Source organism: Biomphalaria glabrata, chromosome 15, assembly GCF_947242115.1.
Source record: "Biomphalaria glabrata chromosome 15, xgBioGlab47.1, whole genome shotgun sequence".
In the NCBI taxonomy this organism is placed as follows: Eukaryota; Metazoa; Mollusca; class Gastropoda; family Planorbidae; genus Biomphalaria; species Biomphalaria glabrata.
The window spans coordinates 17,266,734-17,287,096 of NC_074725.1; the positions used below are offsets into that span (position 1 = coordinate 17,266,734).

Here is a 20,363-nt window from a genome sequence, read left to right on the forward strand (position 1 = left end):
GGTCCTAGATTTGGTAGGAAGGTGGAACTCATTGAATTCATTATATTTTTTTTTAGAAGCACAAAGAATGTTGTCACAATGTATACTTTTAACAAAAATTATACCTGTACATTTATACAAATCAAAACAAAATTTAGTTTTATAGAAACTTTCGATACAATAATTTTGCGTCGGGTGGCTATATGTCAAAGGGACATTTCTATAAGAAGAAGTTGTAAGAAAAATACAATTTAATAATTTTCTTGGAAGACTGGATGTATATATGCAATATAAATAATAATAAAAATAATAATAATTATACCTGTCAAAGGCAGTATTGCCGCAGACCTGCCACGTCATCAGAAAAATTCTCAGTGGACTACCGTACAATGAATTTTTGTTTCCCTTTAACAAAGCTTGACGGTTCCACGATAATTCATTCACCCATCATTTCAATCACCCGACAATTCGTTCACCCGTCATTTCGTTCACCCATCATCTCGTTCACCCGACAATTCGTTCACCCGTCATTTCGTTCATCCATCATCTTGTTCACCCGACTATTCTTTCACCCATAATTTCGTTCACCCGACTTTTCGTTCACCCGACTATTCCTTCACCCAACTATTCCTTCAACTTGCTCAAAGACAACTTGTTCACCAACAACTTGTTCACTGACCGTTGGTTCACGACAAATCCTTCACTGACAATTTGTTCACCGACAAATTGTTCACAGACAAATCGTTCACTGGATAGTAACATATTTTTATATTATATATTCTCGTCGCGTGTTTAATTTGTTTACATGAAACTTTTGTGAACGAAATGTCAGGTGAACGAATTGTCGGGTGAACGAAAAGTCGTGAACAATGGTTCGGTGAACGAATTGTCGGGAGAACGAAATGATGGGTGAACGAGATATTGTGTGAACGAAATGTCGGGTGAACGAATTGTCGGGTCAACGAAAAGTTGTGTCCCCAAGCTTAACAGTGCGAGAGAATGAAAATTAATTCATTTCCATAATAACAATAGTAGGTCTCATATAATCCCGTTAATAAATTTGATAAATTCTGAAGTGTTCTTTATGAAATTATAATAAAATAGGGTTTCACAAATCACAAGTCATAGTGCGAATTTTAGTTCGAGAGGATAATGAAAAGTTGTCAATTATTTTTAATTATTTTTTTTTTTATCATGACAAAAGTTTGAATTCCATTGAGATAGACATAGCCATTGTGAATTAACAAAGGGAGGCTATTTATTTTTGACTTATAATCATTATTAAAAGTGTTATTTCCCTTTACAAAACGTACTCTTCATAGACATAAGACGTAAGTCATAAATAAATATAGACTGGTCGATTAGAAAGAGTTTTATGAAACGAAAATTAGTGACTTGCAATTTTGTGTACTTTATTATACAATATACAGCATTTATGAGCAATGTAGTTTTGTTTAAAATCTCTAAGACTGAAGATCATGCAACTTTTCAAGTTACATGAAGTTATTTCTTTTTTCCAGTCTATATTTAGATCTATTTATGTCCATGGTACTCTTCCTTTCAAAATTAGAATCTAGATCCAGGTGTTAAAAATATTTGCGATACAATAGTGGGAAAATAATGTTAAATATAACGAAATAGTACAATTAATAGATCTAAATGTATAATAATTAATATCTAAAAAAACAAAACATTTACGTTTGTTCCGTATGTGATATATCTAAAATGTAGTGGTTTTTTAAATTGCCATAACGGACTTCCGCTTAAAAGTAAACACATTACTGATAATAATGAAAATAAAACTTCCAAAACAGCATTGTAACATTATTTTACTTTAAATTTCAAAGCCGTTTAAACTAACATTTTTATCTTATCTAGATGTGTTGTCTTGATAAAGACGACACTCGAGATTTAATCTAGATCTAGAGTCTAAAGTTATCAGCCTCACAGTGTCGGGCAGTGTGGCTCACTCATTTTCACCCAGTGAAGCCTGTCTGAGTGTCTCCTTTGACTTTCACTTTCTGTTTTCAGTTCAAATTAATATTTGAATTGATCATTTTAATAAATTTTTCATTGACAGTAGACTAAATCTAGTCAGTTTCACTGATTCTGGTGTAATTTTATCAGTTAATGTGACTGTGATTTTTAGGTCTTGAAAAAGAATCTTATAAAAAGTTATTTATTTTTTACCATCTCAGAATCTGAATTGGTTGGATTCTAAATTTTAATTTCAAAAAATGAGTAAACGGAAACTTCCATCAGGATCAGTAGCACTAAGCCAATACAGAGATCAGCATTTCAGGGTAAATTTAATTTTATTATTGCATGTTTGTTTTGTTTGTAGGATGATGGCGTGGACAGGGTTCAAACTCGGGAGCATCGAGAACACTGAGGGACATTTTAGAGCGCGTACCACATGACCAGCAAGCCATTGAATGCTTTTAGTTTAAAAAAAAGGTTTTAATTCTTTGCCTTGTTTTTGGAAGTTGACTGACTTTCAGGGCCACCAAATGTCTCCCGCGCGGTGTTGATTCTTGGAAATATTATTAATATATCTAGTGTAGATCTGACTGGAAGTAACGCTGAACTCAACTACTTCAGTAACACCGGCGAAAGGCCGAAACAATCAAATATGTAGTCGATGCTGATGTTGTTCTACAAATATATTTAATAATCAAGAGGGGAATCGTCCGATGTCAGCTATGTCCGTAAATCCGTATCTATTCTACTGCTCTACAAGAAGCGTCTTCTTTTTAGCGTCACTTAGAGCGTTCTTGTTTTTTAACCCTGTTTTTTAACCCACTTTACGTCATCGTCGTTAAGTAAAACTTTTTCTATTCCCGAAACAAATAACTAATTCCTAATCATGTCATAACAACTTCTCCCCCTCCCGCTAAAAAAAAATTGCCTGTCAATTTTTTAATCTACTGTCTTAGTCTTACAATGTGCAAGGGCCAAAATGTAGGGAAACATAAAAGACAACACAACTTGAGTCTTGATTGCGATTTCAACTTCTCTTCCTGTGTCCACAATCAAGTTCCTCTGAATACATATTTCCCTCACGTGTCACTAACTGATACTGTCCAATGTGATGCTAGACATAGTTCGTTTGCGCTGACACTCTAGGTATCTATCTATACTTCATCACATCACGTTCCAGAGGTTACACCGCTTTCCCTCTCACGTCAGGACAGACAATTTACCTTATATGACAAATTGACATTTATCAATACTCGTTCTCCCACTATACACCTAACGTTCTTTCGGGCATTTACAAGTGTATTTATTTCCTCTCTCCACTTACTTGTCCCCACACAACCTAACTCTTTACTGATGTATGATCATGATCAAATACAAAGAATAAATTATAAAACTTACTTTTTCGTGATGTAACTACATCGTCGCCTTATAAATGCCCTTTCTATTCATACAAACATACATACAATTCATACATACTACCCGAAATAAATAACCAACATGAGCTAATCTAAAAATAACACAATAGCATATATATTTTAAATAACATAAATATCCTAATCAAAGATATTTAACACAACCTAATACCCATCTAATTATGACTACTAGCCAAATCGATTACTTAAATTAAAACAAAATCAACTGTGTTCAAGTTATATGCTCCTTCACCTATCTCAACGTAACTCGAGACAACATGTCCGCCACTATATTGATACTTCCGCTTATTGCCTTTATTTCAAATTTGAAATTCTGCAGTATCAGGAACCATCTACATATTCTTCCATTCTTCATGCTTTTCTGTTGCATGAACTGGAGAGGTTTATGATCAGTGAGCAAACAAAATTCTTTGCCCAACAAATAACTTTCTAACTTTGTCACCACCCATACTATTGCCAGTGCCTCCCTTTCCACTACACTATATCTTCTCTCCGCTTCTGACAGTTTCCTGCTGACATACGCTATGGGATGCAGGCACTCATATTGTTGCATTAAACATCCCCCAATAGCGCTCCCTGACGCATCCGTTGATACGTAGAACACTTTCTCCTTGTCCGGCAGTCTTAGTGTCAGGTCAGTTGAGAAAATCTTTTTAATCTTTTCTATTGCCTCCCTGCACTCCGAGTCACATGTAACTTTCTGTGGTTGCCCTTTTCTCAGTAAATTATTTAGCGGGTTCACAATTTCTGCCAGGTTCCTGATAAATTTTCTGTAATAGTTTACCAGCCCTAATAAACTCTTAACCTGCTTCTGGGTTGTAGGTATCTCCAGCTCCAATATCTTTTTAATGTTTTCTCCTATGGGACTGATGACGTTGTTTTTAACCCACTTTACGTCATCGTCGCTAAGTAAAATTTTACCCTATTCCCGAAACAAATAACTAATTCCTAATCATGTCATAACAATTTACATGTTAAGGATGTTCCTTTAGATTTGAAGATAATTAAATTCCAAACCTCCCGCAGGATGACGGGGGATGGGAGCGTGCAGGTTTTGAACCTGGGACCATCAATAAGTGACAAAAGTCCGAGTGACAGTCCTGCACGCAAACTGCATGACCATGCGGCCTTCTACGTTTCATTGACCAATATAAATTCTAGAGATCTGAATTCTAAGTCGATATCTAGATAGACATGATCTATATTGTCTATAAACTCTATTATTATTATAGTGACCCTATTATAATATTGAATCTTATTGATCTAGATTCTAGATCTATTATTTAGACTAGTTTATATATTGTAGATATCAAAATCTGTAGATCTAAATATAAATTGAATTTCATTTTATTGTAACATACCCCGGGCCCATATAATTATTCTATTATTGCTACATGTAGCTGCTGTTTTGTGTGGTCTGTCACTTTTAGCTCTCAAAAACATGAAATAATAAAAATTAAACTTTATAAATATAATTTTGAAGCTGGAAGATTTTAGATGCAATCTAAAAGCGAACCATATGTTATTAAATAATTAATTTTGATGATTTTGTAATAACATTTATACATACCACAGTTTATTATTTCACATAATAAAGTTATGACACAAAATTTATATAATAAATCACAGATTCTCAGATCGCTGGTATCTCTAATTGTAGAACTAAGCACAATCTAACTATGATCAATCTACATCCCTGGTAAAAAGAAATAATGTCACAATCTCCTTAGAATCAAAGTTACCTATCCCGATTCACTAACAGAAATTAAAGAAAACAATCCTCAGTCAAGAAATCCAAAATCATAACTAAAGTTTTTTAACACATTTACACGCTAGTTAAAATCATTTACACCGAACAGCATAAACAGAAATCACCCTACTTCGCACGTGGAAAAAATGGTTAGTCAGGGAGGAACAGGGTTACAATATTAAATTTTACTAATATTTCTCTTTTTTTGCTACAGTACGAGCAAATAATAATTTACTGAATATGTTTATTTTGGTATTTTAAATAAATGCATGTTGTATGTACATAATTTTACACATTTTTAAAAACAATATTTAGAGGCAGTGTTTATTGTTATTAGTTACTGATGTTCATTTCGCATTGTTGTCAAAGGTCCTTTCGACACTTGACCAAAGGGAAGAACTTTTAATTAGGCAAACACCTTTGTCTATTGGGCAACCAACATTTTAGATGATTTTTTATCCTGTTCACACTAAACCATTTCTTCATTACAAGCAGCTTATTCAATACTTATGAATATTATTATTGTAATTAAATTAATAATAATGTCAGCTGGCTAAACAGTAATAAATAGGATTGTGTTTGTTCATAGTTAGTAGTTCATAGTTTCTAAAATTCATAATGAAAATATTGAAACTTAGATTGCTTAACAAATAGATGGCCATGGGTGGACCTTTCAGGGGCTGCATCTGAGTTAGTGCTTATCACACAAACTAGTAAAACAACAAAAAATAGTACCCCTTTTAGACCTTGCAATCTGTTTCTATGGCAGATGGCTTACAAGGGTGTCATGCAGCCAACACAATAATCAACCACTTTTACTTTTCCCAATTAATGTCAGGTACCCATCAGAGTTGGGTGGACTCAGTGTTGTCCTAAAAATTCTGAAATTTAAAATGCTAGTCTTCACTGGGATTCGACTCCAAGACCCCTTGGAAAACATGTGAAGTATTAGTAAGCCACCAAGCCCTTATCACACAAACTTTCTCTGTAATATTGTTTGTTCTGTGGACGTTGATACAAAAAAATATTGTCTAAAATCTATTTTATTACTTCCATTGATCTCTTGTCATAACACCAGTAGTTCACGTGTATATAATATGAACATTGAGACAATACGTTTGGTGTTTGATGTCCCAATGTGTTTACTTGATGTTACAATGAGATTGTGTTTATCAGACAATACGTTTCTGGTGCTCAATTTCATATAGTACTCTCCTTTTAATCAACTACTGAATATTGTGATGCCAGAGATACAAATGTAAAGTATAAATTCAAAAACTGAGATCCTATAAAAATAAATACAAAGCTTTCATTCTGGATAGGAATCACTTTAATAATATACACACTCAATAAATGTACAATTCAATTTAAACACATTACTACCATCAATTCCATCCCCAAACTACCAATGCATTTTAAAATATCTTTTATCATTTCCCATTTTTTAACTATCCAAGCTTCTCTATTGCGCCTGGTTTACCGTCTGTTATTTTTAAAGCTGGTGGAAAACCTGTCAACAACATACTGCCAAGACCTTGTGATGCAATAATTCCACCAAAGAAAGAATTAATAATTTGTTATTCAAAATGGCCTTGCACTCTTCAGCTCCATGACAAACATTGTATTCCCCAATCTTATGAAGATACTTTTCTATACTTGTAATTCTATTTCTGGTTTTATGTAACAAACAGGGGTCAGTTTATGACAACATTTTACAATTAATTTTATGCGTGATATTGCGGAATGTAGACATTTCTTTCTTGCTAAAAGTTTGTTTCCTCTTGAACATTTAATAATGTTTTCTTATTTTTTTAATTTTTTTTTTTTTTTTGTTAATAGGGTAATCGAGGAGAACAAGAAAAGTTTCTCCTAACAAGTACAACACTGTATGTCGGAAACTTGTCATTCTTCACCAGTGAAGCTCAAATTTATGAACTATTCAGTCGAGCTGGAGATGTTAAGAAAATTATTATGGGGTTAGATAAGGTTCAGAAAACGCCTTGCGGATTCTGTTTCGTGGAGTATCCTTTTTTTAATCGTACTTCTACAAATAGATAGCTTTACTGGTTGCCTGCATACTTAGTAACATTTAGCTTTGGTTGAAATGGAAATAGGTTTTAAAGAACTTAACCCATATGGAATTCTGTTATACTTGGCCTTTTTTTTTTTTCTTATATTCGTTTTAAAATCCAAATATCTTGACTTTTGACTGTCCTTTAAATTAAGTTCATTCTAATGAGTATTTATTTTTAATCAAAAGTAAATATATTCGAGTAATAATTTAAAGCTATTTTTTTTTTCTAGCAAATTAATTTTCACCAATATTTTGAAGCAATACATATATTTTTTAAAAGACAATTAGTCTTATATCAAATACATAGATTCTCATGAAATACAAATCATTTTACAGATTTTTCAATATAATATATAGTATGAAATATTAGAAACAGCGTCCTAAAATTAAGAAATAAAACGTTTAAACTATTAAAAATAAAATATTATTGATCCTAAACATATCCAAAGAAACAAAACATGCCTACATTGTATTTTTTATGTACAGAATCTATAGTTTTAATTTCTTGAAGACTCTATAGAATAACAAAAGATATACTTAACTTAAATTACATTTTAAGAGCAGAAATCACTGTTTCTAATGTTATAACTAACAATAAGCTAAGCTATAACATCAAAATTTAATATTGCAACTCATGTTGCTCAAGATTTCTTAGAATTCAGTTGTTTTTTTTTCAGGAACCATTACTTTTCATTAATTATATATAAATGTAATATGATTAAAGAACTATTTTAACAAGTTTGACCCTTAAATATTAATTATAATATTTTTATAAAAGGCTCATTATTAATTTAGAAATAAAAAGATAGAATTAAATAAAATCTGTGTTTATAATTGTGTGGTAGTAGAGTTAATCATTTCAAAATAAAAATTTAGCATTCTATAACCAAAATTCTAAATCTCAGAATGCACTAATTGTTTTTTGTTTATAGTTGACATTTATAAAAGTTTTGATACTGAAGGTAATTTAAAAATTATTAGTTTTAATTGCTTTTTTTTTTTTTGGTCAAAATTCATATAATATTATTTAAAAAATGTCCTTCTCTCCTTTCCAGTTTTTAATTATAATCCTTAATTACGTCAGATACTATACTAGACCAGATGCTGAAAATTGTATGCGATACGTCAATGGCACACGTCTTGATGACAGAATTATTCGTACAGATTGGGACGCTGGGTTCAAAGAGGGTCGTCAATATGGAAGAGGAAAGACTGGTGGCCAGGTATTTACTAATACTTAAAGAATATTTCTGGCTTTTGGGATTTGGAAAAAAAAAATTAACAGAAGACTTAATACAATTTATTATTTAAAAAAATATTGTTTAATCCTTTTACCAAAAAAAAAGACATTTGGATGTAGTGCTAGTCTTACAACAACCTTCACCCTGTAAACCTGCAGTAAGACAAGAGGAATTTTCAACATTGCTTGTTAAATGTTTAAGCAAAAATTAATCTATGACCGTTTGCAGCACTTCCATATGTATGAGCTTAAAATAAAAGAAAAAATCATTTGGTTTTCTACAAGCCATCATTCTCTACTTCAGGCCTTTTAAATGTGCATTTCACATTTTTACTTAACTTAATTAAGATCAACAATCTTAGTTCTCTTCCTCTAAACTAAAATCTGCATAAAAATACATTGATGTCATTCTTACCAAGTCACTGATTTGAACTTTTCATGGATAGATGTTACTGAATTCATTCGGTTTACATTAATGGTATATTATTGTCACTTTATTTTGTTAATCTTGTGACATAGTCACTAACTTTAAATTTACAAGACTTTTTTTTTCTTAATACTATTTTTTTTTTCAAATATTGTAGGTAAGAGATGAATATAGGACAGATTTTGATGAAGCTCGAGGAGGATATGGCAAAATGTTGGCTAGCAAAATAAGACGAACATCAGATATATCATCTTGACATGCTTTTTTTTTTTTTTTTGTTGTTTTCATTTTCTTTTTGTTCATATTGTATGATTGAGTGCCCACTGTCGGTACTTTTTCAAGTTTTGTTCAGAAATATCACAGGAGGTGTCTGATTCTCTTGTTCTGTTCTTTTAACTCCATTGATGTGAAATGTGACACCACTGTTTTATTTGGAAATGGTGTTATGAGCATTGCTTATTGTCTTATTATAGAACATTTGTGTACATTTAATATGTTCAATTGAATATGAATTCTTTTAATAAATTTTAAAAAGTCTCTTTTTTTTTTTCTTTCTCTGATGTTAGATAGTATTTGTCCATAGAAGACTGACAGATGATGAAAAAAAAATGTTCTTAGTAGAGCATATTGTGTTAGCCAAAAAACAACATACGTTGTAAATGATAATTCAATTATTCCAATGATACTTAACAAATTTTATAACTCAAATTTTTTTTTAAAAATAAAGTTTAGGCTGATTTAGAAAAATAACAAATATGTATTGTTATATTTAATTTTATTATTGATTACAAATATTCTTGTGAATACTCAAACAAGATCTACATTGAATAAGTATTTTTAAATGTTAAGTCTGAATCCATGACCTCATAATGTGTGAGGCACACAGACACAGTAGTTTAGTTAACAAAGCCCACAACTGTGCTTGCAATTGATTTTCATGTATGCTGAATTTTTCGTACATTCCTCAATGGCAGCCCAATCTGGACATAAAATATTTTGGTCAGTGCAGTTTTTAATGACTGAACTTTGCGAACTTATCAGATTTTCTTTCAGGTCTGAAAGAGTATAAAAGGAAATAAGACAAAATTGTGTTTGAAGAAAGACACATTGGTTATGTCAACAAAGACTTTTAACAATATTTGAAAAAACAGTAATTAGTTAACATAAAATTTCTGCAGGTCATGTAATGCTTGTATATTTTTTTTTACAGTAATGTGTAGCATCTCAAATCAGAATTTAAGCTAGCAGAACCTGGAATTAAGTGACCTACATTTACATTTTTTGTTTATAAAAATACACAATGTAAAAAAAAAACTCTATACCAGTAGTATATTTTGCTTCACCAAGGCCACAACGTGGGTTTATATAATTGTATTTTTAAAATCTCACATTGATGGCTGTATCTTAAGTGATAATTATGATGTATAAAATCTGAGTCAGTGAGTCTTACGTGTTTTGTGCTATTTTAATTAAAAGATAGCGTAACATTGTATAAGCATACATCGTCTCTGGGAAATCAGAAATCATATCAGATATCATACGTACTGCACCATAGGCAACTTTTCCGGCAATGGACTTTCATGTAGGCAGGATTACTAGTGCACTCCCCTTGCAGAGACCAATCTGTACAAAAGTCGTTACCATCTTGACATGGTTCTGTAATGAAATAGCAAGAGATCTGCTGAAGTATAATTTAGATATTGGACTATTTTTTAAACAATATATCGAGTGGTGTGAGTAACTTTTTAAAAACTTAAAGTCTGTCTGATACAAAATTTGAACACGTTATTTCTCCCACTTCCCATTCTCGGATTAAGTTGAAACTTTGCATAATTATTCACAGTCGAAGACAATACACGAATATGTCAAATAATTAACCTAATAGTTAAGCAAATAATGATAAATAATTTATTTTGTTTGATATAAAAAAGGGAAATTATTCTTACATTATTGAGATATATAGCTGCTTGTGTGTTGGCCTATGTATGTATAAATTAGATGATTTTAAAAATATTTTGCTTGTTTTATTTTTACACCAACAATGTGAAAAGCTATGAAAAGAATGAAATGGAAGAGAAAAAAATGTAGGCCTAAACACAAATACATCGTTGAACCTGGAATAACTAGTGATATTTCACAATAAAGCCAACTTTTAAAAGATTATAAATGAATTCAAAGAGTAACTCACGACCAGACTGTGCTGCCAACTCAGATATCTTTATTTGGTATTGTCTTGTCAGATCACAGTCCATTTTAAGCACTTGAGAAGTTTCTGCCTCTGTCAAATTTATTTAGAATAAACTATAATTTACTGACATGCTTAGTAGCGACTATCTTATCAAAGTAGATTTCCGACAGTAGACCTACCTCTTGTTGAGTTGCATCTCTTGATGAAGGTATTACCACATGGAAACATAAGCTGTACCAGTTCATACAAGGAAGGGTCATACGCTCGTAGTTTTTCGGGGGAATTTACGGGGCCATGAACGCCATCTGGTGGGTTTCTGTAACCATTAACTTTGAAATAGCTCTGGACGGCTTCTGCCTGTTAGGAAAAAAACAACAATTACAATCAAGCTGTTGTTACCATTACTATGCAGAAACGACGTAAGGAATACGAGAGCATCCTTTTAGAAGACCTAGAATTGGCTTCAGAAGATGAGTTGTCTATGGACTTTGACATTTTACAAATTATCTATAAGCCTTTTCCCCAGTTTAGGCACAATACAGTAAACGAGAGCAATAATAAAAATTGCCTATAGTTAGAAAAAACAAGGTTACAAAGTTTGTGTGGAAACACAAACTCAAAATCGGCCCCCGAAGTGGTCCACCCAGGCAGGCATCAATTTTTCAGTAAGAACATCCGAATGAAATTATATCAAAGACAGATAAGAATGGAGAAATAAGGTTGACAGATCTTGTGTAGCGCCCCAGCGGTCAGCAGATCAAATGATAGGTGAAAGTGAATGTAAAGTTAGATGTGAACTTGGCCTAACTGATGTCTTATAATTGATCTAATTGTTTTGTAAAGGCTCAATCTTTTTTTTTTTTTTTTTTTTTTTTTTACGAAAAAACTTAAACCGTTTGCATAAATGTGTTAGAAATATGGTAAACTGTAGTCTCCTCTGATAAAGAGCCTCAAGTGTTTGAGTGTTTAATAGTTAATAGTTGTAAAAGTGGTGTATTTGTATGAAAAAACTGCTTGCATAAGTGATTTAAAAAATTAGATTTTTCGCTTTCAGAAAAGAAACAGGTAGCCTTTGAATCAGAACTTTGAATGATCTAAAATATCATGATGTCCGATTTTCATTTTCTTTTCTATTTAAGTGATCTAAACGGGACGGACGGACGGACAGACAGGCCACACAAAATTAATAGCGTCTTTTTCCCTTTCGGGGGGCCGCTAAAAAACAGCTTGAAGGAAAAAAAATGATGTGTGTGTAAAAAAAATATTTTTTTCCCTTTGTGTTCCTACTTACCAAATATTCCTCCATAGAATCAGCACTGTAAGTATCTTTCCAAAGTCCTCTGCCAGTTGAATTCTCAAATGAGCGATTAAGTGTGAGCTGAAAACCAGGGATCACGTGTTTGGATCCTAACAGATGAAGACCGTGAGTCAACTCGTGGATCAGAATATCTTCTTCGTAGTAGACATCTTTCGTTGACCTATTTGTTGCGTGAAATATTTTTGAACAAATAGGCTTCAAAGTTGAAAGTGTCTGAAAACCAAACAACCAGACAATATTTCTGTTTCACACACAACACACACACAGACAAGAGAATGCATTATGTTAATGCACTGTTTCTCACATTTTTACTAGTGACGTCCAGCTAAACCCAAAACGTGTGTGCCTTCCCCCAATAGCAAGCTTGTGTTCTAGGGAGAGAGCTGCAAGCTTGTGTTCTAAGAGAGAGAGCTGCAAGCTTGTGTTCTAAGAGAGAGAGCTGCAAGCTTGTGTTCTAGAGAGAGAGCTGCAAGCTTGTGTTCTAAGAGAGAGAGAGAGCTGCAAGCTTGTGTTCTAGGGAGAGAGCTGCAAGCTTGTGTTCTAGGGAGAGAGCTGCAAGCTTGTGTTCTAGAGAGAGAGCTGCAAGCTTGTGTTCTAGGGAGAGAGCTGCAAGCTTGTCTTCTAGGGAGAGAGCTGCAAGCTTGTGTTCTAAGAGAGAGAGCTGCAAGCTTGTCTTTTAGGGAGAGAGCTGCAAGCTTGTGTTCTAAGAGAGAGAGCTGCAAGCTTGTGTTCTAAGAGAGAGAGCTGCAAGCTTGTGTTCTAAGAGAGAGAGCTGCAAGCTTGTGTTCTAAGAGAGAGAGCTGCAAGCTTGTGTTCTAAGAGAGAGAGCTGCAAGCTTGTGTTCTAAGAGAGAGAGCTGCAAGCTTGTGTTCTAGGGAGAGAGCTGCAAGCTTGTCTTCTAGGGAGAGAGCAGTGACAATCATAAGAAACGATTATTCACTTTTGATAAGAGTAGGCTACATCTTTAGTAAAATCATGAAATTTAGAAACTCTTCAGGATAGAAGACAAAAAAGTAAAATATCAACCATACATAAGACACTGAACCATAATCTTCAAATATCAAATACAAAAAAAAATTCTCAGAAAAACACAAAGGCACATTTCTTGTTCCATTTGCTAGGATTTTTACAAATACTCTTTCTTCCCTAGTGCTATTAATGCATGGAATGGGTTGCCTGAATGAGCCAGGAAAACCAAAGACTTCGCAGAGTTTAGGTCATTGATTAATTAATATTGCATGATTAGATTGACCTAAGGACACGCGTAGGACGCAATCGTCTTTTTTTTTTTTTTTTTTTTTTGAAGTATCGTCTTTTAAGATAAGATAAAAAGATTGTGATCGATATTCAATCTGCAAAGATAATTAGAAGAATATAGCTTTCGTATATTTCAAACAGGAGTCAACATTACCGAGACTTATTATAACGTATTATCAACGTGATATGACAAGACATACAAAACTTTAAAAAGGTGATATGTCAAGACATACAAACACTACCAAACGTGATATGTCAAGACATACAAACACTAACAAATGTGATATGACAAAGTGTACAAACACTAATAAAGCCAAATTTAGAATCTACTTATAGCAGTAATTCATGAATTTCATTCAGTACTATTAAAACCAAGAAATAAAAATGAATGAAAACAAAAACATTATTTTGTCTAGTATAGTTATTTCACATTGTGTAGTCATTTTAATTTTTTTTTATTGTTATTGCTATTATGAGTAGTAGTAGTAATAGCATTTACAAATTTAACACGTTAGTATCTGGTAGTGTTCCAAGAGTTATCTTCCTTTAGTAGAAATTGTACTACAGTAATAAGATTTACAGTTTACATTGATATGTTTATGTAGCTCTATAAAAGTACATTCCATTATGAATGCAAGAATCTACAAGGTGGCCACACTTTGTCATCAGTGCGTCTACAACAAAGAAATGACCTTGTACCTTAGTGAACCGTTCACTCCACGAGATGTCCCCCAGAGAGCCCTGTGCTACACGGTCTCAACGCTTCTAGCCGTGCCACGTTTCTCCCTCAAAAGTTACGGTTTGCGGACTTTTTCAGTGAATGGACCAAAGGCTTGGAAGTGGCTCCACATTGATCTCAGACAAACAACATACTTAACAATTAATAAGAGAATTAAAAAGATACATTGCGTTAAAACAAAAAGAACGTTGATTTATCTTATCATATATTATCTTATAAAATACTGACGTTACTTCAAAAAGATGATTACGTCCTACTCACAGACCATTAAAATGAGAAAATAACAAAAGTGATGTAGTCCTAATTGACGCGTTACATGAACTCTTCAAATAACAATTTAGCATCAGATCAGTGGCGTAGCTAGGATGGTCCTACCGTGCCCCCACTCCAACTGAATGCCCTAAAGTTTTTTACATTAAATATTACGCCACTGTCATATAATCTTGCTATTCACATGGAGTCAAAAAATACTAGACAGCATTGATCTAGCAGATGTTATAGATGCCTTTGCTGCACAGAAAGCACATGAAGCGATATGAATGGAGATTTGTCACTTGTGCATTATGTCGCCAATAAATAACATTATTATTCATTAAATTAGTCTTAATGATTATTTTTGTTAATTTTACATATTTACTTTACCAATTGGAATTTAGACACACACACACACACACACACACACACACACACACACATATATATATATATATATATATATATATATATATATATATATATATATATATATATATATATATATATATATATAAATATATATATATATATGAAGTAAATTATCTCATGTTATGATGTCGAATGTCAAAATGCAGGTGACCCTAAAAAGGTCAAGCCCCCGGGCCCCCAAATCCCTAGCTACGCCGCAGCATCAGATGGATATGTGGCGTCAGGGAACATTTAAACAAAATTGCTTATTAATCGTTGTATAATAGATTAAGATATATATATAGATATATATATATCTAGATCTATAATCTCTATTTTTTTTTTAATTTATGTCTGGTACAAAGTTTGTACACGTTATATCTCTGATCTAGCTGAAATTTTGCATAATTATTTCTTGTACCTGACAACACCAGAATAATAAAAAAAATTAACCAATTAGTTAACTATTGGTAATTATTTATGTTGTTTGGTATCGAACAATGGAAAGAAATTGTACTTGACTAATGTAGTGGTATAAGTTGAATTATTTCCCTTTAAACTATGTAGAAAGAAAAGGTGGCTGCTTTAAACTTTGAAACTAACAATGGGTAACTATAAAACCTTCTATTTCATAAGCATTCTCCAATAATAAATGCATTTAGCAAGCAATGACAGTAACCTTCACACAGATCTCCCATTCTTTCTTCCCCCACCTCTTTCCAACTGGTCCAGACAAGTGAGAGGATCATAGCGTAGTGAGAAAACTAAAAGCGTGAAAGTGCGCTAAAATATTTGTAATCGCTTATCGCACAGATTTAGTATTGCTAGTCTAGATCTATTACAAATTTAATTAGGCCTACATTACTGATCCAAACTAATTGATAGGCCTACCAATACGCTTAATTTAAGCTTTTTTTAAAAGTATTTTTTCTTGTTTAATTTTTGTAGGGCCTTCTTGTTGTGGGAGAGACATTTAACATACACTACAGTCTCCGCCGTGACGCCAAATTTATCAAGATTGGTCAAACAGTTTTGATCTTTTTTCGGGATATGAACACTTGTATACATTCATGCTCCATACAACTTGCTTTACATATTCGCTATGACAAACAAGTAACGAACCCAAAGCATAAAAGATTTTCTTCCGCCCCAGAGGACACTGGGACAGTTTCAGTGGCTCCTAATCCACGAGATCTGTTATTCCAAGAATCCGAGAGGAATCTGTACTCTGGGACAGCGTTGATCTTCTCGCCTGGCCCAATGACGACCAGTCGGCCAAACAGCTTGAAATAAGTCTGGCGTATGGAATTATGGTCTGCCAACATAAATCTTAGGACATAGCAGGCTCTCCTCATTGCATTATCGCTGACATTAGCACTGCCTAGGAAGAGATAGGTCTACGTTTAAAAACAAGCAAAATTAAAAATAACAGAAAGTTTACCCAAAGAAGATAAACTCCGTCTTTAAAACTATATCTGCCAATCACAAATTATTTCCATTATTCGATATCAAGCAAAATAAATAATTACTAATTGAATATTTTTTGTTTATTGGTTCATGTTTTGTTAAGTACAATAAATAATTGATTAAAGTTATCAACTTGATCGGAGAATGCCTGAGGTAGAAATAGCGTTAACAATTATTTAAAGTGACTAAACCCAACAAATTTAGCCATATATGTGAATACTAAAGTATTAGTTTCCCTTGTTGCTATTAAACAAAATAGTTTATTACCAGTAATTAATTGTCTAATTAGTTACTGCTAACTGATCAACTGCCACATAAGCACAAAGCTAATTATAAAATTATTGCAACTACTAACAAAACAAAGCATATTTTATTATTTTATTTTTTTTGTAAGGAAGCCATAATATTAAAGAAATAGTAGTTGCTTGTACTCAGAGGCATTACTATAGGGGTGCGAAGTTGCAAGGTGCCAACAATGTGATTCATTGTCAGAATACAAAATACATTTCTATTTTTAAACAAATCGGTGGCACATTTTGTAGCTGTGTGCCAAACAATGGATTTAGATTTAGCCCTTTGTATGATGTTTCCACAAAAATAATAAACCAACGATATATTTTTTGGAAACGTTATTTTGAAACGATGAGATTGGAAAGGCCCAGGGGGGTTGACAATATAACCTAATCGCACCCGGGGACACAAACCCTATCTACGCTTCTGATTACACAAAAAGAAGTAGACTTTTTATTTCTTTTAATGGAAAACTCCGTACATTTATTTTAAATTGTTCGCCTACCTTACCTAATACAGGTATATTATAAGCTTCAGTATATTTTTGATAATATGCAGGCAGGCCCCTAGGTTTCATAAGCCAGCTAAAGCGCAGGTTCTGAGGGACCTCTCGAACATAGCCACATGAGTGAGTTCTAGTGGCTTCCCCTGATCTGTATCCATAGGGAGCCGAGAGCGACGACAGCACATCGATCAGCCTTTGTTGGACAACGTGTGCAAGACTTGAATCAGTTGTCGTTGACACAAGCGAGCCTGGGTTGAAATACATCAAATTAATTTTAGGAACCAAAGAAAACAGTGTCTGGTTTGGAGAGTTTTTCCGAAACAAAAAAGTGCTAACGTTGATACAAGATGAGAACGATATAGTCATAATGATGTCGCCCACACAGTGGCACCCCACTTTCCATGAAGCCGATATGTCTAAAGGAATGGGATCTGCAGGGTCGCAGGCTCTACCAGGATGTAGCACTGTGTCTCTGTGTTCTGTAAAGCTGCCTAATCTCCTGATTTTTTCTCTGGGTTGAATAGCAGTGTTAAACAGGCTCTTGGAGCAAAAAAAAACAACAGTAGATGGCGCAACGGAAAAAACACATAACAAAGAACACTGCGACATATTGCTGTGAGATATAGAAAACAGAGAATAGCTGAAAAAAAAAATATTTTTAGTAAAGAGAAAATGTGGGGCTTGTAGCTGTCAAAACAAAACGCAAACTAAAACTCTATGGCCATATCAAAAGATTCTCAGGACTTACAAAGACCTTCCTTCCGGAAAGAGTACCAGGAAAAAAAGAAGAAGAGGCAGAAAGAGAATCGACACGCCTGGTCATTGCAAGATATTCTATCCAATGCTAAAGAGAGAAATGGATTAAGACGGTCAACAGATCTTGTGTGGCGCTCCACGGTCCAACAGACTAAGGGATAGGTGAAGGTGAATGCGAAGAAAATCGCTAAGAAAAAATAATAATTTACTTTAGGAAATCATATAAGTTATGTATTGTAGGCATACTGCTAATAAAAAAGAGCTGGAATTGGGAACTTAAAAGATAAGTACAATATTTCACGTGACCGCACAATCCAAGTTGCAATCTGCATGTTTTGAAACACCTAATACTGATAATGCCGTTTTTCACTGAGGAAAATTAAAGTAATCTTTTCGCCGCCCTCGCCTGTCTTTGGCAACGGTTTTTCTTTGGAGGCTCAAATTTGTGTCACGTGACCTTATTGAGAGCTCTCCATCTGTCTGTTTCAGAGAACAATAGTGGTCAATACACTGATACTGATGTCACAGCCAAAATTTAAATGCTACGTAGACTTAAATCCTGAAATCTTCTTAATCGTCGGACTCGACATTTGGGTCTAAATCTATATACAAAAAAGTAGTAGATGTCCATAACCATAAACAACTCGCAAAACAAATGGCGAAGCACACTGAAGCTGTACATACATATTCATCAGTTAGTGTTCGTAACAGCGTCACCATTCCTCTATCTTGTCCTTGTTGTTCCGACTAGTATTTAAAAAACAACCAAAAGTGGATACAGATTTGTACAACACGAGTCGACGAGCAGAAAGAGTTTTTTACCTGCCAACAAAATGTGCCGCGTGTTTAACGTCAGCAGCGTGAAGATTACTACAGCTGCAGCCATGATGAAGAGATCATTGTCTTAACTAAATGTTCTGTGCTGTCTGTGTGTAGCACCTTGTAGCATAACTACACATTCTGACATACAGTTTTTGTCAAAGCATACGATTACACACACACACACATATAAATATACTCTCTTTCTCCTTCTGAGACACACACACAGTCACACACACACACACACGCCCACGTGCCTGCAATAACTAATTTGAAATGGAGAAGCGAATTCGAATTTTATAACTGCGCCGTGGTTCTTGACGGGGGACCGACATAAACTTTAGAAAGCAAACAAAACATTTGTTGTATTTTTTTTTCAACCAAGAGCGTAAGTGAGTATTTTGCGCCCATCAAAATTGTAAGTCTGTCTTACTGCGTTCGTCCAAGCGTTATAGATTTGAGAAAAATTTAAGTAAATTACTTTTTTTTTATTTCTTCTCCTAAGCTCCGGCATACTTTGGACATGTTAAAAAAAAAAAGTAAAGTTCCCCTTTCAGAAAGACCTTGCGATCTATGGGGCAGATGATGTTAAGGTCATCTGTTTCTGTGGCCTATGGTTAACGAGGATGTCAAGTGGCCAGCATAACGACCAACCGCCTTTACTTTTCACCAACTAATGTCAGGTACCCATTAGAGCTGGGTGGACTCATAGGCGACCAAAGATCCCGAACTTAAATCCGAGTCTTCACCAGGATTCGAACCTGGGACCCCTGGTTCGGAAGTCAAGCGCTTTACCGCTCAGCCACCGCGCCTGCACTTTGGACATGGGGTCATCAGATTTAACTTCCGAATATATTAACGTACTAATCAGCCAATTCAATTGTACTAATCAGTAACTGTTAACCTCGGTTAATCCCTCTGTCGTCTGATTATGTTTTATAACTTAACACTGGTCTTGTTAAATCCTCAATCGCTTACAAACCACCGACTGTTTGGCTATATGTCGTTGAATAATGGACTATCGTATAACTCTGACCATTGGTCAATCTAGCACATAAACTAGGAAAACATAAAAATTGTTGTTTTTGTAGCTCACCTGACTTGAGCATGAGATCGATCTTTCATCGATTATTGTGTACTTAGGCCAGCGATACACTAACTAGTGACTGATCTTTAAATGATAATGTTGGCAACATGTGGAGAAACATGCCGAATTAGTCATTAATCAAGGCGTCTGAAACGGTGGATTTCGTACCTGTAAGCCTTACAAATGTAGGCCTAATTTTTTTAGTTGAATGGAACAAATAGTGTAGGCCAATGAAGTTATTTTTTTAAATTAGTAACGTTCACCTGGTATAAGCCATACGAATAGAACAGGTGAGCTAAACTTTGACATATGATACTCGCTAAATTAAATTATCATAATTAGGATATGGAAAAAACATGTTGTTTTGTTGTTTGTTTGTTGTTATTTTTT

At 33.8% G+C, this 20,363-nt stretch overlaps 2 protein-coding genes across 6 annotated transcripts; one reads left to right on the forward strand and one right to left on the reverse strand.

Annotated features, from left to right (window-relative positions):
* The first annotated feature begins 1,729 nt into the window (after positions 1-1,729).
* On the forward strand, positions 1,730-9,420 carry LOC106064911 (nuclear cap-binding protein subunit 2-like). Of its 2 annotated transcripts, none has more exons than XM_013223572.2 (5): positions 1,730-1,748; positions 2,178-2,282; positions 6,982-7,163; positions 8,301-8,439; positions 9,041-9,420. In XM_013223572.2, exons 2-5 carry the CDS (start codon positions 2,217-2,219, stop codon positions 9,137-9,139), a joined length of 486 nt encoding a protein of 161 aa, XP_013079026.1. In that variant the 5' UTR covers positions 1,730-1,748; positions 2,178-2,216; the 3' UTR covers positions 9,140-9,420. The 2 variants fall into 2 exon arrangements, with proteins under 2 accessions (XP_013079026.1, XP_013079025.1); XM_013223571.2 differs by lacking the exon at positions 1,730-1,748 and adding an exon at positions 1,754-1,797.
* Positions 9,421-9,641: 221 nt separating this feature from the next.
* Positions 9,642-20,149, reverse strand: LOC106064910 (uncharacterized). Of its 4 annotated transcripts, none has more exons than XM_013223570.2 (8): positions 19,983-20,149; positions 17,317-17,559; positions 16,171-16,429; positions 12,363-12,549; positions 11,251-11,428; positions 11,072-11,161; positions 10,429-10,539; positions 9,642-9,938 (listed from the first exon to the last, which is right to left on the reverse strand). In XM_013223570.2, the coding sequence occupies exons 1-8, from the start codon at positions 19,993-19,995 to the stop codon at positions 9,784-9,786; spliced, it is 1,236 nt and encodes a 411-aa protein (XP_013079024.2). In that variant the 5' UTR covers positions 19,996-20,149; the 3' UTR covers positions 9,642-9,783. The 4 variants fall into 4 exon arrangements, with proteins under 4 accessions (XP_013079024.2, XP_013079023.2, XP_055868893.1 ...); XM_013223569.2 differs by lacking the exon at positions 19,983-20,149 and adding an exon at positions 18,890-19,026; XM_056012918.1 differs by lacking the exon at positions 19,983-20,149 and adding an exon at positions 18,752-18,839.
* Between the last annotated feature and the right edge of the window lie 214 nt (positions 20,150-20,363).